Genomic DNA, 25,875 nt, shown 5'->3' on the forward strand with positions numbered 1-25,875 from the left:
TGATAGTTAATAAACTCTGACTGTATCCTTGTTTAACTCACAACTCCCAGGCACAGGCAGACGATGTTACCAAGAGCATCTACCATGTTGTCATCCGTGTTGTGTCATCATCCAGCAAACTACTGGAATGAAAACTACAAGGTTGTGCAGCAGACCTGTCTACTGTATATGTGGTGGTGGGGGGCGAGCCACCCAGTGAGGCAGGAGAGCCACACGCAGAATAAATTACTAGTGTCAGAGAGAAAAATGACTCTGCCATCGTTTCACACCTATTTTAATTGTGGGTACACATCGACACGCCTGTTAGGTAAGGACCAAAGACAACTGAGCAGTGAACTGTGAACTTTAAAGAGTGTGGGGAAAAATCTGGCCCAATGCATTAATAATAATAATAATAATAATAATAATAATAATAATAATAATAATAATAATAATAAGAAGAAGAAGAAGAAGAAGAAGAAGAAGCAGAAGAAGAAGAAGACGAATGCAATTTGCACATTAGCATATTCAGTCAGTTCCTTTGATCCATCTGATTAAAGGCTACCTGTGTGACGCCCCTATTATCTTAACATCCTGGGACCACTGCAGATGTTCGGATCAACTGCTGACGTGCGCACGAGCGGATGAGTCAAACCTGCGTCAGACACCGTCGTGACTTACCATAGTAATTTCTCCATCCTATTGGGGGGTGATTTATTCCACAACACAGCCATAACCACGTGGAAACCAGAAGCGTGAGCGGGTGTGTTTTTCAGATCTAGAGAACATTACATAGAGAGACAAACGGTTGCAATAAATTGTTACCTGCTCAAGTTAATGTGATTATAGGAGCCCAAACTTGTGGCAGGCGCCGAGCTCCTGCGTCAGACTTTACGCACCATGCGCCCTATGTGACTGGAAGCTGTGATTTTGCATCTCTTTACGCGCAGAGATGGTGCATACGGAGACCGTGCCTGAATGAAGCTAGTTTATCGTACGTTGGATGTATGTTATCACAGTGAGTCGTTCTAACCGATTCTACACACAGCAAAAGGTAAGAAACGCAGTCCGGTAACAATTTTTGTGTTATTTATTAATGCATTCGTGGTGTCGCTCTGAGACGAGTAAATTGTTTTGTATTGTCGCGATGCACTTGCACAGTTGCAAAAACATCCTACTTGAAGTCATTTAACAGAGAAGAGCGACAGCTTTCAACACATCACCTGACAAATGGTGGCTTCGCCGCGCCATTCACGGTGTGCGTCGTTTATTAATCCCTTGCTTGACGCTGTCGCGCCATGTGTGTCCAAATTTGACTCAAATATAACAAATTCTGCGGGGAGGCGGATCATCTGCTGACTTACATCGGTGCCTTTTGCAATTCCGCATTTTTATTATAAGGTGGTTGGTTTGACCTTGACAAGGTATCAGAGGTTATACACACGTATAGAGTTACTTCTCGTGCTTATGACCACGGGCCTGTGTAAAACATGCCTGAAGGATGCTTGAACATGGCCACACAGGTGATGTTCTGATCCCACCTTCTGCCTCTTTGTTGTTCAGGAGCGAATCAGTTTCGTGGTCCCTGCATGGCATCGTGCCATCTAACCAAATGCAACAGTGACACCATCTTCTATCCAGAAATGAGTCAAATCTAAGATCTGCAAGTGAGACAGTTTGTGATTGCTGCCTGATTGACAGTGCAACAGATCCCACAACAAACTGTCACCTTCAGTATTCCCATTCTCTCCTTCCCACTGTTCTGTCACATTAGCTCTGTGTTATTTGCAGCCGTCCTTCAGGGCATATTATGTCTGTCCATTTGAGATGGTGAGAGGAGAGGCAGGCGACCACTGATGCTGCAGGGATGGGATTTCAATTTTGCAGGAAGAGCCATTGCTTAGCAACCACACTAGATAAAAGTGGAGCATATCTTTGTAGAGAACCTGCGCTGTTACATCATCAACACAAAACTGTCTGAGGAGAGTTGGGAATACAGTTCCAGGAAGAAGAAGCAGGAACAAGCATCTGCCTCTGAGGAGGCAGCCACACACACGAGCCACAGGGGTCTATTGCCATCACTCCTTTGGAAAGCAAACGCTTTAAAGTCTGCAGCACATTATCCTTTGCATGAATGTTCTGTTTTCTGTGCAAGCACAATCATTTTTCAAAGTATTCTGAAAGAAACAAAAACACTTCTTGTCACTTTGTTTCCCTCAGATGGTGATTGACAACTGAGTCATAATCTGTAACAGTGTCTTGCACTGTATGTGAAGTCCTGCTGTCTCTGTAATGCACCATCTGTGTCAGCACATACTGTGAAACCCAGAAAATTGCTGTGTACTGCTACAACAACATCGAAAACTTTCACCACACGCTATTAGTAGGTCACAGTGGCAATCCTATCTGCCATTTGTGTCTAACAGACCACCATCATCCCAACCCATAAGTAGAAATTAGGCCAGTTTGTTACTAACTATACCAATATTTCCATTCGTTTGGAAAATAGGGCAAAAACATCATGTGGACATTCTTGCAGGGCTCAGGGTTGCAAGTGCCAAAACTGCAGCTGAGTCAAAAAATAATTTTGTTTTGCAAACATGCACACTGTTGTTTCACACCTCATTCAGAGAGTGTGTGATGATGAGTCAGTATTGTGCAGTTGTAGACCGCTGTGGGAAAGGTCACCGCTGTTCTGGGATCTGTTTCGAGCACTCAGCTTCCGAGCTGCTGCGTGTCGTGACTGCAGTTGAGGAATTTGATGTGCGTGCTACTGGTTCAGACTTTGGATGGGCTTAAGAGTCTGGCCGGCTGGCAACTATTCTTTGAGAAGTCGCTGTGAGTACAGGACCGGCTCTGATTTCAGTCGAGTGCATCTGTTTTTTAAGATTAGAAGTTTTGTCTTCAGATCAAACACCTCTGGCTTCTATTCTCTGTTCTTGAACTGCCAGAGTGAAAAGTCAGATCAAACTCCTCCCACACAGCGAAACAACAGCAAAAGAGGGGGTAGGAGACAGGGCAGGTTGAGGGGGTCTGCCTTCAAGGTCTGTTTTCATTCATCCACTACTCCTTTAGCAGCTCTTTTGACATTTACAGCAAAGAGTAACTTTCTCACAGTGTTTTCACGTGATTTTCACACCAGTCTTTGAAGGTCAAGCATGTCAGTTTGAGCTTTCATGCTTGCAACCACAAATTTACATTTTAATTTAAAAAGAATTAGGTTGCTGGTGTTTACTGGGTTTCCTACTGTGTTTTATTGCAGGAGTAGATCACCGACACAAAGACCACCCCTCGTCATGTGCAGTGCAGCTATTTCACTCAACACATTTGGTATAGTTTAAGGCAGATCTTCACTTATTTTACTCCCTTTTTTTAATTTTCATGATTTTTAGTCATTTTTCCGATTGAATATCTGACTAAACTGCGGTCAATTTAGGAACGGAGGTGAAGGTAAACGAATTTTTGTGGGCAAGACCAGACTAACACCGGTACCATACCACTAATACTCAGATTCTTGAATCATCGGTGACTTATTATAACATACATACAAGCTGTTTTTTTGTTTGTATTTTACTTTAGCCGCAGTTGATTACAAATGCAGCTGAGTTGCTTGAGCTGAGTTTTTCATTGTCAAAAAAGCTCGGGACATAATTACAGTAAAACAAGTGCTTGCCCTGTTACACCGTGTCTTTGTGGGGCTAACTGTGGAAAGATGACCCCACTAGATTTCAGACTAGTTCTGCTGCAAGCAAAGGTGTTGCAGGAATATGCAACAGTGGGCAAGTATTCCTGCTCTTGTTTGGTGGATGTGTCTGAAGTGTTAATGATCCTGTGCTGTGTTTCTATACTGCTTCTGCTTCCATAGAAAACCAAAACATGAAGTAAACAGGATGTTTAGTGCATAAATGTCCATCGTTGCATATGAGTGTAATGCTAAATTTGAGTTTTGTTATTAAATTACTTAATATTTATAATAATATGACAGCTGGGATAGGCTAGGACCCTTGTATGAATGGATGGATAGGCTAATATTAGCGCAATTCCAAGAGACTCACATCTTCTGGACAAAAAGTAACGGGCCTCTGAAAAATTAACACAAGAAGTTATTACTGTGCTCGATCAGCATCAAAAATGTTAAAATAACATGTAGACAAGATTTTGAAGTTGTGCAATAAGAAGAAAAGTATACAGACACTAATAACTGATGAAATCTGCTCAGAGGCCTTAGTTTTACTGCTTTTTCTTGAAACCAGTAGTCACACAGACAGGCTTTATGCTGCTGGTCATCCTATTCACATGACCCAACTTTAGTAAAATGGGCCCTGCTGTGAAATGGATTGTGTTTCAATCTTTGTACCTCATTCACCACAATGAATTGGATTACTGAAATGCCTCATGGCTCTGAAGTGCTGCTGTTTTTAGAAACGTTTTGAGTTCTGGAAACTAGTTGAAGCAACATGCTCTATATCATGTTCCATTAGTGTGGCTCCTGAATTGGGCTTGTGATGCTTTATAGGCCTGAAACTAGCTATTTTTTAACAGTAATTTTTCTTCTTTATATTCTTGAATTAATTGCATTTTTTTAAAGAAAACCCTGGTGCCACTTTTAGCTTGATTCTGGCTGCAGTTCTGTACTGTATGATTTTCCTTCTGTAAAATCTTCATTGTGCAAAATTCACAAAAAACATTGCTTTAAAAAAAAAAGAAGAAATAATGATGGATGAACAATTACCAGAAGGAGTTTTGTACATAAAATATCATTATATCAATCATAATGAACGGTTAGATTAAAACTTTGGGGTTTTTTTCTCTTTGCAGACCTACTAAACCACAAAGTTCATCCCCTGGAAACTTGCCAGCCTCCATCCATTCTCTCTCCTGGCTCTCATCTTCTTGCCTCTGTCAACGCCCCGGTCTCGCAGCCATGCCAAAGAATACCAAGGTGACTCAGCGGGAGCACAGCAATGAGCCGGTCACTGAGTCAGTGGCTGACCTGCTGTCTCTGGAGCACCCCATGGACTATAAGAGCAGTCAGATGAGTATGGGTCTAAGTCCTGGCTCTACTGCGCCAGTAAAGGCCCTGCTGCCTTCTCCTGACCCAGATGCAGAGGATGGCCGACCAGCATGGAACAACAAGTTGGAGTACATCCTGGCCCAGGTGGGCTTCTCTGTGGGTCTGGGGAACGTCTGGAGGTTTCCCTACTTGTGCCAGAAAAATGGTGGAGGTAAGTGGATGAATACATGAATTTGTAACTACAGGGTGGGCCATTTATATGGATACACCGTAATAACATGGGAATGGTTGGTGATATTAAAGTCCTGTTTGTGGCACATTAGTATATGTGAGGGGGCAAACTCCTCAAGATGGGTGGTGACCATGGTGGCCATTTAGAAGTCGGCCATCTTGGATACAACTTTTGTTTTTTCAATAGGAAGAGGGCCATGTGACACATCAAACTTATTGGTAATGTCACAAGAAAAACAATGGTGTGCTTGGTTTCAACGTAACTTTATTCTTTCATGAGTTATTTACAAGTTTCTGACCACTTATAAAATGTGTTCAATGTGCTGCCCATTGTGTTGGATTGTCATTGCAACCCTCTTCTCCCATTCTTCACACACTGATAGCAACACCGCAGGAGAAATGCCAGCACAGGCATCCAGTAGCCGTAGTTTCAGGTGCTGCACATCTCGTATCTTCACAACATAGACAATTGCTTTCAGATGACCCCAAAGATAAAAGCCTAGGGGGGTCAGATCGGGAGACCTTGGGGACCATTCAACTGGCCCACGACGACCAATCCACTTTCCAGGAAACTGTTGAGCTAGGAATGCTCGGACCTGGCACCCATAATGTGGTGGTGCACCATCTTGTTGGAAAAACTGAGGGAACGTGCCAGCTTCAGTGCATAAAGAGGGAAACACATCATCATGTAGCAATTTCAAATATCCAGTGGCCTTGAGGTTTCCATTGATGAAGAATGGACCCACTATCGTTGTACCCCATATACCACACCATGGGGTATATGCCGGACACCGGTGGCGCCAGTGTCCGGCAGCCTCGCCTCTGTCGGTGCGCCCCAGGTTGGCTGTGGCTACAATGTAGCTTGCCATCACCAGTGTGTGAATGTGTGTGTGAATGGGTGGATGACTGGATATGTAAAGCGCTTTGGGGTCCTTAGGGACTAGTAAAAGCGCTATATAAATACAGGCCATTTACCATTTTTACCATTTACACCAAACCATCACTTTTGTTGTTCCAACAGTCTTGGAGGGATCCATCCAATGTGGGTTAGTGTCAGACCAATAGCGGTGGTTTTGTTTGTTAACTTCACCATTCACATAAAAGTTTGCCTCATCACTGAACAAAATCTTCTGCGTGAACTGAGGGTCCTGTTCCAATTCTTGTATTCTGCAAATTCTGTGCGCCGATCTGGGTCATCCTCGTTGAGATGCTGCAGGAGCTGGAGTTTGTAAGGGTGCCGTTTGTGAGTAGCTAATATCCGCCGAAGGGATGTTCGACTAATGCCACTCTCCAGTGACATGCGGCGAGTGCTACACTGTGGGCTCTTGCTGAATGAAGCTAGGACAGCCACTGATGTTTCTTCATTAGTGACAGTTTTCATGCGTCCACATTTTGGCAAATCCAACACTGAACCAGTTTCACGAAACTTAGCAAGCAGTTTGCTGACTGTAGCATGGGAGATGGGTGGTCTCGTAGGGTGTCTTGCATTGAAATCTGCTGCAATGACCCGGTTACTGCGTTCACCAGATATCAACACGATTTCGATCCGCTCCTCACGTGTTAACCTCTTCGACATGTCAATGGCTGTGAACAAAGAGAAACTTGTAAATAACTCATGAAAGAATAAAGTTACGTTGAAACCAAGCACACCATTGTTTTTCTTGTGACATTACCAATAAGTTTGATGTGTCACATGGCCCTCTTCCTATTGAAAAAACAAAAGTTGTATCCAAGATGGCCGACTTCTAAATGGCCACCATGGTCACCACCCATCTTGAGGAGTTTGCCCCCTCACATATACTAATGTGCCACAAACAGGACTTTAATATCACCAACCATTCCCATTTTATTACGGTGTATCCATATAAATGGCCCACCCTGTAGTTTGCTGTCTCATAGAACTGGAATAAGTGGCCAGATGGGAGCAGTTAACAGCACTCACTGTTTTTATATTTTGTCCTTTCCTTAAGCATGGTATTTGTTTCCTCTCCACAGTCCTGCCTGGAAACTATTTGCTCAAATATGAGTTGAGTAACAATGTTCACATTTAGTGATTGCCATAAAAGTTAATTTCCATCACATCACAGTCAGAAAAATGTGAGTGATTTCAGCTAATTTAAGTCCCACCTAGTTAGGTAAGTTTATTTATTCAAGAAGTCTCATTAAGGTTAAGCTCTCTATTACAAGAGAGCTAAGAATAAATTACATGTACACAAGATCACAGTAATAAATCCCGTCACTCAAAACAGTCTCCACATTCAGATGCACGAACACAACAATCAAAACTCTCGTAAATATTGTTGAAGCTTTGAAGTCCCTATAGATATGTCTCTATCTTTCGGGTGTGTTGTAGCTTAATCCTGCGTACTCAGCACTAGAAAAAAGTGTGGGTAGGTGGATGAATATGTGTGCATGAATTTGGTTTGGCTGTCTGATAGAAGCAGAAAAACCTGAACATTTTTTGTGACCAAAGTTGGAGTAAATAATATTTGCTGGGTTTGGGTTTCGCTTCCTATAAACAGGCCACCCATGGTGAACATGTATCCTTCAGGGTGCTGAGTAATGTTAACAGGAGGTGCCAAGCCAAGGCAGTTAAAGTGATTTTTTTTATTAGTTCTGTAAAATATTTCATTAAATAAGTGGCCAGATGGGAGTAGTTAACTTAACAGCACTCACTGATTTTCTTTAACCTTTAAGCATTTGTTTGCTCTCCTCACTCCTGTCCGTAACCCTGTGTGTGCCTGGAAACTATTTGCTCAAATATGCTCACTTTTGATGATTGACATAAATAATAATTCTACATTATTTGCTGTCATAAATCCCTCATTTCCATCACATCACAGAACGAAATATGTGAGTAATTTCAACTAATTTATCTCCTGTTTTTTCACTTAATTGGTTGCGTTTGTTCATTCAATAAATATCATTGAGTCTAAGATAAAGAGCGCTGAGAAAAATTACACAAGATCGCAACAATAAAATTCATCCACATAACCACAATAATTAAAACTGTTATAAATGTTATTAATGCTTTAATGTGTCTCTGAGTAGCGAGTGTCTCTAACTTCAAGGTTTGCTGCAGCTCAGGCCTACAATAAGGTACAAGAAATAGTACAAGTACAAGAATTCAGTCCAGAGCAGAAGGTGTCAGAGTCATTTGCTGTGGTTGCCTTGTTCTGGTATAACTGCCTAGTTAGAAATTACCATTGCTGAGCAAGATATTCAGCATAAAGTGATGTAGGTCAAGCCACAGCTCTTCAGCAGATTTTAAGATTTTAATGCTGAGTGACAACTTAGCACATGGATGGATATATATATATATATATATATATATATATATACATATATATATACATATATATAATCATTATTGAATTCAATTGAATTCACTGTTATTTCTATAGCAGTGATTCACAACAGTCACCGTATGACACTTTATGTTGTAGGGTTAAGACCCTAAAAAGCCAAAATGTAAAAGAAAACTAGTGGTTGGATGTGGTGGTGGTGCATATGCACACAGAGAGTGAAAAGGTGAAGAAGACATGCTCAGTGCATCCTGGGCAGCCTAAGCCTATCACAGCATAACTAGGGGAAGGTTCAGGGTCACCTGATACAGTCAAAACTATAAACTTTATCAAAAAGGAAAGTAAGCTTAAAAGTAGAGAGGGTGTCTGTCTCTTGAATCCAAACTGGGAGATGAGGGGCCTGAAAGTCAAATGCTCTGTTTCCCATTCTTCTTTTAGAAACTCGAGGAAAAACCTACAGTGTAAAAACAAGGTGCTCTATTAGGATAATTATGGTATTGTGAGGTCTTTAACATATGATGATTCCTGATTATTCAAAAGTTTGTATGTGAGGAGATGGATTTTAAAAGACTGTCTGGATTGGGAGAAATACACTCACTCTCTCTGGTCCCAGTTACTACTCTCGCTGCAGTGTTCTGGATCAACAGAAGACTTTTCAGAGAGCTTTTAGAGCAAGAATTGTAATAGTCCAGCCTAAAAAGTATTGACTAAATGAAGGATAGACGTTTATTGGTCAGGACGTGCTTGTAATGTCGAGCTGAGCTGGACAGTAAAAATATTGATGCACAGAGTAAATAGTGTGCCTAATATTGAGCTTTGAGGGACACCATGTAAGTCATCTGGGGAAGTGATTAAAAACAATTAGCAGCAAGAGTTTGAACACACAGACGAATGTGATTTTAATGAGCCGTTTGCTGTGACGATTGAAGCACAGTGTTGCTTTTCATCTCGTGAACAGCAGCAGTTGTAACAGTTATTGTGTAAAGCTTTGCTGCTCTGACTGATGCATCTTATTATCTTATTATAGGTTAGCTTCCAGGACTTGGGACAGACAAGACAGCAGCAGTGTTTGCTGTTGCATCTGACACACACACAGACGACATTAACCCAGTTCCTCTGCTGTAGTCAGAGGGACAGTCTCTTCAGTGTTTCTCAGATTTAGCCAATCCGTGCTGTCAGCAGCTACAAGACGAGGTCGTCTCCTCACCGAGACGAGGGAGCTCCGAGAGGTCTGGCATAATGTTGCGAGATCCTCCACTTTAGGCTTTGTTTGCTTTTGTAGCAGATTTCTCAGCCTTGTCTCTCAGGTAGCGTGATTTACTGGTATTATGATGAGATGAGATGGTGGCGATGACTGAAATGGAGGAAGTCGAAGAGTAAATATTAATTTCCTTGGCTTTCAGGCATCGTGAGTGCTTTGTGTGGGAGGTGTGTGTAGAGAGGGTATTTGAAACGTGTGATAACAAAGCGAAATCTGAGTGTGCGTGCATTTGCTCATATTAATCAGAGTGTGTGCATATTTGTGCACATTAATAAGTGTCCCCGCTGACGCTTGACTTGGTGGGATGTGCTGCATTGTCTTGTCTGGGCTTGTTCCCATGATAATGACAAGCTGTCTCTAATTCTTTTCCTTTATCAAGTTTTCCATCACTTTCTTAATATTTTGAGTCAAGCCTTTCATGACAAACACACATTTTAGGCTTACGCATTTCACCTAGAACTAAATAATATTCATAATTAATTTGTGTTGTTGAGCTCATGCCTCATGGTGAAACCTACTATTCGCAATATGCTTGAGTTTGTCTTTACAGAAAAAAATAATAAAACAACTCAAGTTTTAAATAATCTTTTGAATGTAGTCATACTTGGATTCATTTCAACACAATTTAACTGTTTTCTCTTATAATCAAATGCAGGATAAACTCATGTCATCACCGCAGTGTTCAGCAAATATCACTCAGTTCTTTAAATTTGCAAATAGGGACTACCATTTGCCAACACACTTAAATATATACGAGACACAGGAAAATACATTTGTAACAAATTTAAAAAAGGTTCAGTAAAGCATAAGTTTTACTGCTAGAGTATTAAAACTTATGCTTTAGTGTACCTTGGCACTGATTCTCAGAGTCTCTTGAACTCTACAGGAGGCGTGAAACACTTCCGAAAGACATTTCCTCCTTTGGCGTTGTGATGATGTGGAGCAAAGTGCTGGCTGGCAAGTCGGTTTAAAGTCTCCCACAGGTGGTCAGACAAAACCAGCACGAATGAATGTTAAGTGTTTAACTGTGTGGAAGCATCCACATTGTGTTTGTGGATGTTTATATTTAGCTTTTACTTCAAACAGTTTCTCTTTTTAAATTAAGAAAGAAATCGATACCATATTATCTGCACCAGAAACCTGCTCATGAAGACCCATATCCCTAAATATGGGGTTTCTAGTGTGTTCTTCATATATAGTGGTTTGATATCTTGTCAAAAGCATATAAATAGTGTGGACTATCACTGTTTTGGCTCAGGTGAAATGTATGTAAGGAAAAACAAAAACTAAAGCAGTCATCTCGGCTGTTTTTTTTTTTTTATCTCGCCACATTTTCCTTGTTCCGTGTGTCTGCTGCCCGACGTAGACATCAAAAAGAGCTCAGCACATTAGCCACTTCTCCACACCACTGTGTAACACGACACTGTGTTCTTGTCTTTGTTCTCTTTGTCTGCTGCTACCTCTAATAGCCACTTCCGATGTTATCAGAAATTTTATTTGAGTCAAACGTCACCGGCGTTTGTTTTTAGTCTGAAAACAGGCTGCTCTCTCTAGCTTTCCATCGCTGACCCATCCTCTACGGCATTGAATGGTTTTGTCACCATGGTGCCCCTTCATTTCTTGACGTAAGCATGACTGGACGTGACTTGTTTTCTGTGAGTGCCTGCTGCTCTCCCCGCATCGCTCCCCCTTTGTGAAAATGGAAATGGAGATATCAGACAGAATGAATGGAAGTTAAAAATGAGGAGTGAGAGGAAGAAAAAGAAATTGTGAGGGGCATTGAAGACGAAAAGAATAGATTCCAAAAATAGGATCCAAGAAAAGAAGAGAGAAAAATTTAACAACATCCCCTCTGCTGCTTTGAGCTTTTGTCCTTCGCTGTGCATAGATTTAAAAAAGCACACAAAAGAATCTGTGATGTTGCAGCCAATTATCCTCCCCCTGCTCTTTCTCTGTCTCTCTCAGGTGCATACCTGGTGCCATACTTGATTCTTCTCATCCTCATTGGCATCCCACTGTTCTTCCTTGAGCTGGCGGTGGGTCAGAGGATCAGGCGTGGCAGCATTGGTGTGTGGAACTACGTCTACCCAAGGCTGGGCGGCATCGGGGTTTCCAGCCTGATGGTAAGTGGGTTATGTCGCTTAACATGACCTCCGATTCACACTCAGTTTACATGTGATAAGTAATGACTTCACTGATGCCTGTCACTTTTAACTTGCAACCATGTTAGTGGCTCTGTGAGGACATATTGACGTCAACAACACCTCCCTAGAAATGTTACTGCATGTAGGGTTGACGCAGGGCACAAATATTGTGATTGGTGTGTTGGCAATTCCTTCTGTGCATTTACCCTTTCACTGCAGTTTTTGAATTTATCAGTGAGAGACTAACAACCAAAGCCTCATTACAAAGATTAATAATCATAGTAGCAAAATAAAGACTCACAAATGTCAGCACATTCCTGGAGAAAGGTTGCTGAAACAGAATGGATGTGTGCAAAAACATTCCAGCGTTTTATTTGTTTCATGTCTGGCACTGCAAATAAAACATGACCACAGACTAATTAACATATAGTGCACAGGGGCAATGACGTCGGCCACTGAAATCGGTTACGCTGTAGGCTTTACAAAGATACCCCGCAGAAGTCAAAATCGGGACTTAGTGGTGACCCATCCAGTAATTATGTGGACATTTCAGGTCAAACCACAAATGTCTCTGTCACGGTGGCAATAAAAGAAAAATCAGAGGGGCCATTCTGGTGAGTTCATGAATGCCTGTATGAAATTTCATGAATTATTCATTTTTATTAAATTCACAAGGTCATGATTTTCTCAGTTTTTCTGCCATGAAAGATTTACTCTTGTATCCAGCATGAAGTCCACTCTATTAAAATAAATAAATATAAATAGATAATACTTGTGCTTCTCTCTCTAAATTAACCCAGTTAAATAAACATTTCGCTGCCTAACCACTGGACCAATGCAAATTTATTTATGAGCGACTAAGATTTGACGTTTTACTGTTAGTGGAAAATTTGGTGACATATTTTTTCCACCTCGTAGTGAATCACCGGACTGTAAAACAATAAATAACAGATGATATTCCAATCTAATGGTCATTTTATGATATCTGAGTTGATCTTTTTTTTAAATTATTATTAATTTTACTCAATTATACATCCATAAAAAAACAATGATTAATAAAGGCAGTGAGCCTTATTTATGGCTGCTTTATTTAAATGCAATTGAGTATTGTGCTGCTTTTGCATCGTGATTGAAACAGCCTGTGAAGACATACAAATGCGTTTAAGACCAAGATCCACTTTACACAACTGTGTTAAAGAATGATTTTCATCACTTTAAATGCTCATTGTTCTCTAAGACTACAGACATGCTGTGCCGGACTCCCTCTGCCTGCTCATATTACTTCCTTTTGTTGCATTAAAGAGAGCAACATGCAAAGATCAGCGCCGATCGCTGTCACAAACTATTCCCATCAGCAGCAGCAGAAGTAGTGACCCATCAGTGATACCAGCTTAAAATATAGCCAGTCAGCAAATGAGTCTGTTGGCCTTTCTGTTTGACTCTCTTCCTGATAGTGATTTCATCCATCCAGTGCAAAGGCGGAGATGGAAAGACCTGGCCCGGGGCAATGAGGCGTGTGGCAGCTCGGATATGGCAGAGGGAGATCAGGAGCTATAAATACCTCCTCATAGAGGACCCGAGCTTTAGCTGCTGAGAGCAAACAGCTCAATAATTGATATGCACTCTAATTTAAGCTGTGTGCTTTGCATCTATGCCATGACTCAAGAAAAAGAGTCATGGCATAAACAATCTGGATTTGTGTGATTTGTTTTTCACAATGTTAAGTGTTGCTGTTTTCCTCTTATTTTTCTTCAGGTTTGCGGTTTTGTGGGCCTCTATTATAACGTGATTATTGGCTGGAGTATCTTCTACTTCTTCCAGTCTTTTCAGTATCCACTGCCTTGGGCTGAATGCCCCATCCACAGAAATGGAACTCAAGCCGGTGAGTGAACAGTACAGTCCACTAAATCACTAAACAGCTGCAAACGGTTGAACATAAACGCAGAGCAGAAAACACATGTCCACATGAATGCTATTTTGTTTTATGCCCCATGACACCGAGTACAGAAAAATAAATAAATACTACAGTTTCCAACGAGGTAATTTCATATTCAGTAATTATGGCAGGAGATGCAGACGCGGCACTTAGCAGGATGCCTTTGCATTGAAGCAGCTTTCTGCTGTGGCTCTGTGGTCAAGCAGGAGTGTTTCGGCAGACATCTAGCGAATAAGTGTTTGCGCTGTCTCTATTGCTGGGCCGGCCCTGCGCTTCATGCTACATGGCAGCTCTGTTGCGGCACTTGTCAGACCGCATGACCCGTCTGAGGGTCAGTAGCTCTAATGGCTGGCAGCTGGTAGTCTTTGGGGCACACGCAGGTTCTGGCAGAAGAAAAGGCATCAACTTTCATTAGCATGAGAGGGCAGGATCCTGACTCTGCTCATGGTTGTAAAATCAGTGGGCATGTAGTGATGTTAACTATTTCCAAAGGTGGAAAGCATTGTAATTAAGCAGGTTTACATAATTAAATGTGATTTAACTTATTTCTACTTTATTTTCCATTTTACTGCAACAGAGTATCAACATAGCTATATTTGTATGTTTTTTTAAAATATTCTGTAAAAAAGGAAAATTATAAACATATAGTGATGATTTTCACTGTCAAATAATCTCCTGATTATTATTTTCTAAATGACCCATTTTGTTCTCAAAGTGTGAAGAAAGAAGTTTTAATAGGATTTCATAGTTTTGAACAGCTGGAACCTGTAAATGTTTTCTGTTCTTTAAGCAGTTGCTAATTAATTTATGCCAGCTGACTAATCATTACCTTACAGGGTTTTTTTTTCACTTCTGTTCCTAATTAATAGGCCATTTTAAAGCACTTTTTGCATGTACTTGAGAACGTGAGATGTGTGTGTGTGTGTGTGTGTGTGTGGGGGGGGGGGGGTTTGGGGGTGGGGGGATGAAACAAAGGTCAGCTGGCCAGGAATCAAACTGCAGACACCACAGTTATGTGGCGTGTGCACATAAACCATTAGGCTATCGGCATCTTCAATCTATTTTTTTTGAGTTGTTTTCATTCATTAAAAGAGTTTTACAATGAAATAAAACCAAAAACTTGAAATATTTGGCTGTAAATTATGAAGAAATCACTTATTTTGTAAAATTCATGCAAAAGCCAACTGCATTTTCTCCTCAAGGAAGTAAGGAATTACATTCAAAGTAATTATAAAAATCATGAAAATACTTCTTATGTAAATGCATTATTTATAGATTAAGACTAACAATAATTTTCATACTGTGCTATTTTTTGTAGCTGCTGCTACTAAATTTCCATTTCTGGCCTTTTACAAATGATTTTATTTAAGATAAAACATCTGTCAGGTTTTCTATTTTAAAAGTACACTGGATGCATTTAATTATCGGTGTGCTTTTCCCTCCCCGTCTTCCCGTTTGTTGCTGTTACAGTTGTGGAGCCAGAATGTGAGAAGAGCTCAGCCACCACTTACTTCTGGTACCGCCAGGCTCTTAACATCACCAGTAGCATCGACGACACTGGAGGTCTGAATTGGAAAATGACCCTGTCCCTGCTGGTGGCCTGGATCATGGTCTGCCTGGCTGTCATTAAGGGCATCCAGTCCTCTGGAAAGGTACAGGGTTCCACTGAGTTAACAAAACAAGGCTTAAACCTGCTAACTATTGAAATTAGGATTCTGAATTCATTCATACACAACACAGACCCAGAATAAAAACCAAAAATAATTTGAAAAAAACAACAACTTGAAATTTCTATTTTTATTCAGTGATTCATCCTCGTCAGAGAATGTTTGGGGTTGTTTTTTAGGCGAAGGTACGATGCTAAGCCTCTTGTCGGCACTTGTCTATTTTGGGATCTCATCCACATTATGGAAGAAAGGAACATGCAACATTAATAAACTTAAACTGAACCAAACAGAAAGTGTTTCAGGATGCAGATGGAAAATTCTTAGTTTGGCAACAACTGCAACAACATCCTGTAATCTTGATCCAGCGAATGAGTCATACGCAACAGCAGCATCCAGCCCAGCGTCTCAGTAGGAAAAAGCACAACAAAGAGCCGATCGCCAAGTTCTGACACACTATTTTAAACCCTAAACTTGATGATCTAATTATCATAGCCAGTTCTGTAGCGATTCCCTGAAATGCTGCAGGGAGAAATATTTTACTTCACGAATTCATCTTCATGTTTCAGTCCACAGATTCAGTGCCAAGCAAACACAAAACACTGTGTGTGTGTGTGTGTGTGTGTGTGTGTGTGTGTGTGTGTGTGTGTGTGTGTGTGTGTGTGTGTGTCTTTGCACATTTTCCTCTATGTGTAAGACCTCTTAATGCATATCCATGGAAACACAGTGTTAATATACTTGACTTTCTCTCTTAGGTGATGTACTTCAGCTCTCTTTTCCCGTATGTGGTGCTGTTCTGTTTTCTGGTGCGAGGTTTGATGCTGAAGGGAGCAGTGGATGGCATCGCTCACATGTTCACCCCTAAGGTGAGGGACAGTCAGAGTTCATTTGACCACAGAAAAAAAGGGAACATTTTCAGAATGTTTTTATGTTGGACTACAGACTAAAATCTGAAGCTTTCTCCTCTCACGCTGCTGACAAGTGACACTCTAAGTGACATTTGGTCCACCAGGCTGTTCAGCCATGTGTGGCTGATGGTTTTAGCATCACGTACTCAGATCCTCTCACAGGAAAATGTCACGAATGCCCATCACTTGTTCTGTGTTGGGTTGATGGCTCCCTCTAGTGGTGAAGGTTTATGACAGCAAAGTGCTTTGTAGTACAGGCAGTTTGGTGTTGATAAAATTATTCAAAAATAGCCAGAATAGGTAGTGGAAATGGAAAAGTGAAAAGTAAGATCAGCATCCTTACTTATTGTGGAAGAAAATGCATTTACATTATTATGTCCTTTGTATGATCACGTAATGTGCATTAATTTGGGGACTGATTAGCTCCAAAATGAATATTATAGTAGAGCTCAGATGAAGTTTAAGTTTTCCACTTACAGTGAACAGGACTAAATGGTAAATCAACTGGTTCTTATATGGCACTTTTCTACTAAAGCACTCAAAGAGCTGTATGCAGCATTCACCCATTCATACACGTACATTCACTGCTTTCTATCTGACATTCACACACGTTCATACTCCAATCAACAAATAAGTATCATTCCCAAGGACGCTTATTCGTTCACTGGAGGACATGCAGCAGGGATCAAACCACTAACCTTCAATTAGTAGATGACCTGCTTCTGATTTATAGCCGCCTCATACATAAGCACATCCACTTTTCTCAGATACGTACAACTGATTTAAGAAAACTCTCTGTAGAGGTTTCATATTTCCCTTAGTGTTCAAGTACAGTGTGGCTGCTGTGTTAACTTTTTGAGTGGCCAATTTAGACCTAAATCCACATAACATGGTCAAAAATCTGGGATAAAAAATTCCAAGCAGACTTCATATTCGTCATTACAGGGTAACCACATGCACCGGGAAAAGATAGTGTAGTCAGTTCATGTATTTAGCTTATGGTGCTGGATATGTTAATTTAAATCATCCAATGAAAACACGTGATATGTTAAATATATGAAATAATAATATTCTGGAGATTTTTAGAATAAATATGAAACATTATCTAAACTTTACAATCTTTTCCTCTTTTTGTCTCTCCAGCTGGAGAAGATGTTGGAACCACAGGTGTGGAGAGAAGCAGCTACGCAGGTCTTCTTTGCGCTCGGACTGGGCTTTGGCGGCGTCATCGCTTTCTCCAGTTACAACAAGCGAGACAATAACTGCCACTTTGATGCAGCACTGGTTTCCATCATCAACTTTCTTACCTCCATCCTGGCCACTTTGGTAGTGTTCGCTGTGCTGGGGTTCAAGGCCAATGTCATGAACGAGAAGTGTGTCGTCGAGTAAGTGCGTCGCACTGAAGCAAATGCAACCTCAGCAATCTCAGATAGAAAACTAACATGTTTTTCTTCTATACATCTCCAACCCATGTGCAGGAATGCAGAGAAGATCCTGGGCTACTTAAACACAGGTGTGCTGAGCAGAGAGCTCATCCCTCCTCACATCAACTTCTCCCACCTGTCTTCCCAGGACTATGCAGAAATGTACGCAGTTATAAAGACAGTGAAGGAGGAAAACTTTGCCCAGCTGGGCCTGGATCCCTGTATCCTGGAGGATGAACTGAACAAGGTCAGGGGGAATAAATCTTCGAGGCAGAGATGATCATCTGATTATATATCTGAATGAAATACACGAAGGATAGTTTCGAGATTAGAGAAAGGTGGCTGCAGGTAAAGGTAAATTATTATTAAGGAGACCAAATGATCCTTTTATGTTGTTAGCCAGAGACAAATTTGGGTTAGCGTTACCATTGAGAGTAAATGTACTTTATTATGTTATTATATAATGAGTATAAAGTAGCTGGGTTGTTATGAGCTGCTTAATAACCTTCAGGTTGTGATTTTATTTCATGATCAGTGACTGTTGTAATTAACTCTCTTTTTGGTGCCAAACCCATTTTACAAGCACTTTTAAAGTGACCATAACTCCGTTGCCATTTGTGCTAGAGACAAAATGCAGCAATATTCAATGTATCATCGTAGCTCAAAGCATTCACAAGGTACTACTGTCTTCAAATGGTTCCCTAAATATGAGAATTGTTTTGTAATTTTACAGCCAAAAATGACAAAATGAGTCCAGGTAGTCTGTATGATACTTGGGTGATAAAGCGTACAGAATACAGCAGATTATTTAGTTTTGTTGGATCATTGTGGGTTTTCAGGTCTCTACGGGCATTTATTTGGTGTAAGTGGATACAAATTATTATTGCTATGCAGTTAGTTTAGGCTATGAGTTGCACTCTGGAGAGTACCCTGATGCCACTACATGGTTACCTGTGAATCACTGGATTTGAGCATGTTTAGCCTGATCCCCTGAGCTCAAACCAGTATGTTACCTTGCCTCCCCAGCTCCATCGGTTTAATTTAAACCCTCAAATTCATCTTGCTACTCCTTACTTTACAGATGATTTCCGCGCTAGCTTGAAAATGACCTTGTTAGATTGAGTCCAGAGGCTATAACTTTCTCAGAGAGACGATAACTCATCTCTGTGTTATGCTAATATGCTCATAACCTGCCTGGCCACCCCTGTGTAGTCTCTAATGTTGTTAAAGCTTTTCAGTGTGCCTCTTACTAGTTAAGATCACTGAGAGGCCCCTGGAAATATTTTCAAGAGCAATTGGCTTGCATAATTTGATTGTTGGTCTCTGTTATGTTGTAATTTTAAGCTTAATGCACTATCCCGCTCAAAGTGCATCTTTATGAACTCTTTATAAATCGCCTTCATGGCTACACTGCATAAATAATGTTAAGTGGGCGATATCTCTCCATCTTCTAGGCAGTTCAGGGCACCGGTCTGGCGTTCATCGCCTTCACAGAGGCCATGACTCACTTCCCTGCCAGTCCCTTTTGGTCCGTCATGTTCTTTTTCATGCTGATCAACTTGGGCCTGGGAAGCATGATCGGCACCATGACCGGCATCACCACACCCATACTGGATGCCTTCAAGATCCGCAAAGAGATTCTGTGTGGTAGGTGCTGATTCTGCTTATATTCTTCTTTTATCCTTTGATGATTCTAACTCAATATTTCCTCTTGCCTCCCTCAGTGGTTTGTTGTATCATAGCCTTCCTGTTGGGGTTACTGTTCGTGCTGCGTTCAGGGAATTACTTTGTGGCAATGTTTGATGACTACTCTGCTGGTTTGCCCCTCATTGTGGTGGTGATCCTGGAGAACATCTCTGTAGCCTGGATCTATGGAACTAAGAGGTAATTTGCAGATATGCAAAATTAAGACTAGGCCCTCATACTACAGCACAGTCATTCTTTCATTCACAAGAAAACATTCACCAAAAAACTCAATATTTTCCCCGTTTTACTCAGAGTATATTTGTTGAGACATCTTTTCTACCTTGTTACAGGTTTATGCAGGACCTGGAGGACATGCTTGGGTTCAGGCCATATTCCTTCTACTTCTACATGTGGAAGTTTGTGTCCCCTGCTGTCTTGGTGTTGCTCATCTGTGCCACTGTTATCGAGATGGCCATTAGTCCTGCAGGATACAATGCCTGGGTAGAAGCTGAGGTCAGTAATCAGAAGCACTGAAGTTGCTTGACTGAGAAACATTTGACCAAATCCTCCCTTCTTGCAATTCATCTAATTTTCTCTCCTCACCTCTTCTCATCTCTCCCTTCGTTTCATTTGATTTTGTCGGCCATCCTCATTGAATTCTTTTGGTTTCAGGGCTCGGACCGTTTCCAAAGTTATCCTCCTTGGGCTTTAGCCATGGCCTATGCCCTCATTGTCGTTGCCATGCTGCCTTTACCCATCGTCTTCATCGCCCGCCACTTCAGCCTAATCTCAGATGGCTCCAACAAGCTCTCCGTCTCCTACCGTAAAGGTATGATGAAGGACATCTCCAACCTGGAAGAGCAGGACGAACAGCGTTTCATCCTCAGCAAGAACCCCAGCGAGGCTCCCTCTCCCATGCCTGCCCACCGCGCTTACCTGGGCCCCGGTGGCACCCAAGAGATGACCAACACCAACTACGGCACCAGCACCAAGACGGGCTACCAAAACATCGGCTCGCCCGAGTCTGAGCTATGATCCACTGACGTAAAAAGTCCCGCCATTAAACCCCTGCCCTGCTTACAGAGAGGGAGGCAGTGGGAGTGAAAAAGGGAGAGAAAATTCACTTGCAGCATTCATCACACCTTAACCCCCAGAGCAAAATCCCTCTATTCCCCTCATTCTGCTCCATTACCCTTCACCTATGTTTCTCATCGTCTTGTGCCGCTAATTGCATGTCAGTCTCAGACATGATGAAGAGCCCATGAGAACGTGAGACCAAACAGATATGTCAACCATCTCCATCTGCCAGGAGATGGGGCGGAAAAAGAGCCAAATGAAATATAGAAGAGTCCAAAAGCTCTGGTTGAGGTTAAGGTTTTTTGTAATGCTAACTAATTTACATTGTAGTGAACTGTAATATGTGTTCATCAGCTCGTGCTTCTTTTAGTTCACCTGGAAAGGATTGTTATTTGTGGGGATAGGATGGAAGGAGATGGAAGAAAAGCACTCATCTTGTCCTGATCTGCATCACGGTATGAGAAGATTTCTTATCTAGAAAATGTGTCAATAAAAAAATAGTATCTAACAATTGATTCCAATAGCGTAAACAGTGTTACAAGCACATTATATCTTTAAGTTTATTGTGCCTATCACACATCAGCAATAATAACCAGTCACAATAGTGTCTTCATTCAAATGTGGATCTCCTTCTATCTTGTTTTTCCCCCACTGATGTAGAATACTGTACATATATGTCGTGCAATAGTTTGAGATGTCACCGTAAATTGTGCATATACACTGCAATAGTGCAAGTCAAGGGGCGGCGTTTTGCCTCTTCATGCCATGAACACAGAAGCACAGGCACCTGCTATCATTAGAGCATCTCTGAGCCTTAACACAGAGCAGCACTTTCCTTTCAAAGGATCCTTCCCCTCAGCAAGCACTTCCCACTGTCTCTGTGCAGCTCCAGACCTAGATGGCAAAGACAAAGCTTTTCCATTTTAATCAATTGTTTTAATCATGCTGTTTTAATTAAAGCCTTAGAAGGGCAGCAGCGGCAATGCACGAGCAAGAACAAGCACGGCGACGTGTGTTTGATCAGAGGGCAGCTTCGTGCTTGTCTGTCTCATTGTCAGAAAAGCGAATGCAGAGGAGGAATTGGAAATGTGAGTTTCGTCTTCGTGTACACGTCCAGATGCGCATGTGTAATTGTGCATGCACAAATGTGTTGTCTGCCACTGAATGAGAGCTGCTGGTGACCCTGCCTGTTTAAAAATAGAGCTGCGTTGCCCAAGGGAAGCCGTGGCAACACACCATAGATACAGATCCTCTTGTGATGTGGAGGAGGAAGAGGAGAGCAGACACCTCGCTCTGTCTGCTCCACCTGCACGGCTGTTTGCTCGGTTAAACAGACGAGACATTTTACGGTTGATGCCCTTCAAGAATATGTTTCTTATGTTATACCTGTACATTGAATAACAGGTTCACTGCCATGCTGTGCTGTGGATTAATCATATGTCATCCCTGAGTGGATGGTATTTTATGTTCCAACTGAATTGTACATTCCTCGAATTGTGACCACTCCATAGAGATATAATTTCACAAGCACCGCAAACTACACCTCTATGTCTTTTTCTGTGATCTGAGGTGTGAAAGTGAAACCTTTTTTTAATTTATTTTATTGTGTAATCTCAAATCATAGCACATTTTTAGAATTATAATGTGGATATGTACTCTGATATAAGTGTTTGCAGTGAGTGGTAATACATGGTTTTCACCACTGGGTGACTCTGCTGGCCAGCAGAGGAGCCAATGACGCTGTCCTGTGGCCCCTCCCTGAAACAACACCAGTACTTGAGACTGAACAGATGTAGTGTGAAGCACAGTCAGCCACATTGTTCGGTGCCTGAACAGATTCTGTGTTGTCTGTTTGCCTTAGGCTTTATGGGGTTTTTTCCCCCCTTGATTATTTTATTATTTTATTATGTAGAGTTTTCACCAATGTTCCATCATATTAATTTGCACTTTAATTAGGGGGAGACCCTGGAGTTGTTTGTTAAGCACACATGTAAAAAAGAAAAGAGCGCAAAGTAAATATAGGGGCCAAATAGTTTAAGATGACAAGGCTCAACAGAAATGCATGACAAGGCAAAAACATCTAGTCCGCTGTATCGTCTAAAAGACATTTATCTTTGAGTGCAAAATGATAGTATTTTAAATCTCATCATCTGGCATCTTGTCAGAAGTACTATGTAAAATTTTGCCCTGTCATCCCTTTGTGGTAGCCAGTAGCAGAGAGCTCTTATTACCCTGCATCCTATTTTGCTAAGCAATCCCTATGATACGATGGCCAGTACCCCCTACAGCATGGCTCTTGCTTTTAGTTGATGACCTACAATGGCTGTGATGCATTGCTTGGGACTGACTGGTATTAAGACAATACAGCTCAAATCTATTGCCCTGTCTCTCAAATGATGCTTCGTCTTTCATTCATAGAAACCTCTGTCCATGATGGAAATGAAAGAGTTTAATGAGTGAAAGTCTGCATTAAAGGAAACATGATATAGGGGATAAAAAAGATACAAGTTACAAAAGAGTAGTATTAACATCTGTAGATGCAACTTAACTTTGCAGCTGACAGGGCCTCCTGTAAAAACTGTGCATGAGAACTACATGTGATGGAAATGGCACTTAAGCTGAGGTAGACACTTAACCTGTATTTTAAAAAAAGCAGTTTTGGTTTGGATAAAGCACATTTTGGGTAAGCACAAAATAATTTTATGTCTAAATAAGCATCAAAATCATTGTGAATGAAAGGGGTGATGAAACTTAAACATCATGTCAGTAATATAGCTGTGATTGCTGCATCCTGCAAGACTCCACTAAAGCATAAAGCTGCACACTGAAATACATCCTCATAAAAAATTAAACTGCACCATAAGTCTACAAAAGCACCTGAAGCTACAAAGTGATATGCACAATACATAGATAACAATGTTGAACTAATGCTAATGCAGTGGGTCATATATGAAGAAAGCACAACAGCAGGCAGGCTTATATTTTTCTCTACAATTAGCAGCGATCGGCGCTACTGGCTGCAGAGTGGCCGTAATATGACAAAGCACAGCTGAGATTCCCTCTAACAATAAAAATCACTGAAACTCTGCAGCAAAGTGGGAAAATGTCTTCTCTGGTCCAAACCTAGCCTGGATACAGGTATCGATTTCTTACCGAAAACAAAGATTCCAACTCCAGGGTCTCTTTTGTCTACGTGTTAACGAGGTTAAGTCAGTTCAGTTACTAAGATGAACTTCCCAATAGCAACGTAAAAGTACATTTATTTAACCGTGCAGATAATCTTTATGTGACCAGCCATAGTTATATTTATAGTATTTAAGACAGTGTATTTACTCTGTACATATCGATGTACATTCTGATAAATTCACACTGATTATCTATAGTAAGAGTGACAGGGTGTATACTTGAGCTGTAAATAATAAATGTATATTTTGAGATATTTTTTGATTTTTTGTACTGTCAGTGGTGTTACTTTGGTGTCTGTTGGTTTCTGGTGTTTGTGTGTGGTCGTTCTCGAAACTTAGCCGAGTGACTGTGCATATGTGTATGTATATATCAGCGTGTGTATGTGAGTGTATGTGAGCGAGTGAGCGTGTTTAAAGTAAAGGTATACGTAGCTTTTTGGTGTTTAAATGTGTGTTTTTCGCCTCTCTCAGTGTTGTGTGCTGCTGACCTAATCCAGTAGATAAAATCCTGATGTTACAGTCAGCTGGGACCACTGATGTAAGCAATCTCTATTCTGTGTTTCTCACTGGAACTGCGGTGGCTTCCAGCACTAAACTGGCAAAACACAAATCAAGATGAAATGTCTGTCTACAAGAAAGAAGACAGAAACTTTCATTTGTTTGTTGAAAAGCATTCAGATCTGTACAAACATGATGGAGGGAACAGGAAATTAAAATAACCACTTTTATTAAACAGACCATGATGTGCGTCTCATTTGTTCTGTTGTTTATGCTGAAATGACTTAACACATTATGTTTATAATCTATAGATTCAATAACGGCAAAAGTTTTGTTCAGAATAAATTAGATTGTAGTGATGGGTGAAGGAAAAAACAATATTATAGACTTGTGAGGCTGCTATCTGTCGAAATGCACATCCTGTGTCATTGATCATCCCCACCACGCATTTAAAAGTTAATATCGCTCATATTTGACTTTGCTGTATGCATATCGAGGTAGATTTTTTCCCATCCGTGTACAGTTACTGTGGCTTAAATGAGGACGTTAATGCCAAAATGTGTGAGAATGAGGAGGAATGACGCTTTTACCGTGCTTTTAGGGGATGCACTTGTTTACTTGGTAGTAATGCCACAATATTAAGCAGTTTTAGAAATAATTATCCTTTAGGAAAGATGAATAACTTACTAAAAATGTCAAAATCAAATGCATATGGCTTGTAGACTGTTCTTGTATCTGCCAAACCCATGATAAATAATCAGATTAGTTTTCTGTAACCTGTAATGTTTTATAGTTTATTGCCCTGGCTAACCTCCGAAAATTTAGAAGCTTTTCTCATGTGGCTTCATCTTCCTGCAACTAAACTCCTTGAAATGAACCCCAATCTGTGATTTCACACATACACGTGAAGAACGGTCTACCAGGCCAGGCTGTGCAAAGGAGTAATAAGCCAGCACTGACATAAGATTCTCCCTCTGCCATGATGAAGGCTGCTCCCACTTGTAAATCCATCATATGATAGACTTATAACAGCGTGTCAACAAGGACTTTTCACCTGCTGTGTCCTGCCGTCGCTTTACAGCTGCTCAAACAGATTCAGAGTTTATATAGCAGTGCAGTCAGATGGGACAGAGACACATCATCAAACCAGCAGGAGTCACACAGGTGTGAAAATATTCTTGCTCCTATTTCTAACACATGGCTCTTGATGCATTCTCATAAAGTCCTCACTGCTTGAAAAACAATCTAAAAGGGAGTATAGAGTCTAATTGTAGCTGCCATTCTGCTGAGTAGTGGATTCAATAATATGCCACTCCAAGCCCAGGGGCCACTTTGAAGTCTACAGAGAGACATTACTTTAATTGATATTGGCTAGCATGTACTTTGTGTCACGATAAAGCAGGGACTGATGTTTCTGCAGCTGTTATGGTTTTGGCCACAATCGCTGTGTGCGTAAAAGTCAAGCTGTTTGCCTTCCACACTCAGTCACACGCTTCCTTCCTTGGCTTTCCAGTGCACTTTGAAGAACGTCTTCCCATTCTGTCATGTCGTAAACAGATCATT

At 41.1% G+C, this 25,875-nt stretch overlaps 1 protein-coding gene across 1 annotated transcript; it reads left to right on the forward strand.

The window, feature by feature from the left end:
- The first annotated feature begins 686 nt into the window (after positions 1–686).
- On the forward strand, positions 687–24,551 carry slc6a17 (solute carrier family 6 member 17). Its single transcript, XM_086277035.1, has 12 exons — positions 687–1,033; positions 4,798–5,204; positions 11,756–11,913; positions 13,690–13,816; positions 15,341–15,522; positions 16,290–16,400; positions 17,586–17,827; positions 17,921–18,113; positions 19,321–19,513; positions 19,591–19,750; positions 19,903–20,065; positions 20,225–24,551. The coding sequence occupies exons 2-12, from the start codon at positions 4,904–4,906 to the stop codon at positions 20,585–20,587; spliced, it is 2,193 nt and encodes a 730-aa protein (XP_086133161.1). The 5' UTR covers positions 687–1,033; positions 4,798–4,903; the 3' UTR covers positions 20,588–24,551.
- Positions 24,552–25,875: the final 1,324 nt, after the last annotated feature.

This window comes from Aulonocara sp. 'chitande type north' Nkhata Bay, linkage group LG20 (assembly GCF_057382095.1).
Source record: "Aulonocara sp. 'chitande type north' Nkhata Bay isolate Kocher_YH1m ecotype deep benthic linkage group LG20, A_spYH_male_GT1.1, whole genome shotgun sequence".
In the NCBI taxonomy this organism is placed as follows: domain Eukaryota; kingdom Metazoa; phylum Chordata; class Actinopteri; order Cichliformes; family Cichlidae; genus Aulonocara; species Aulonocara sp. 'chitande type north' Nkhata Bay.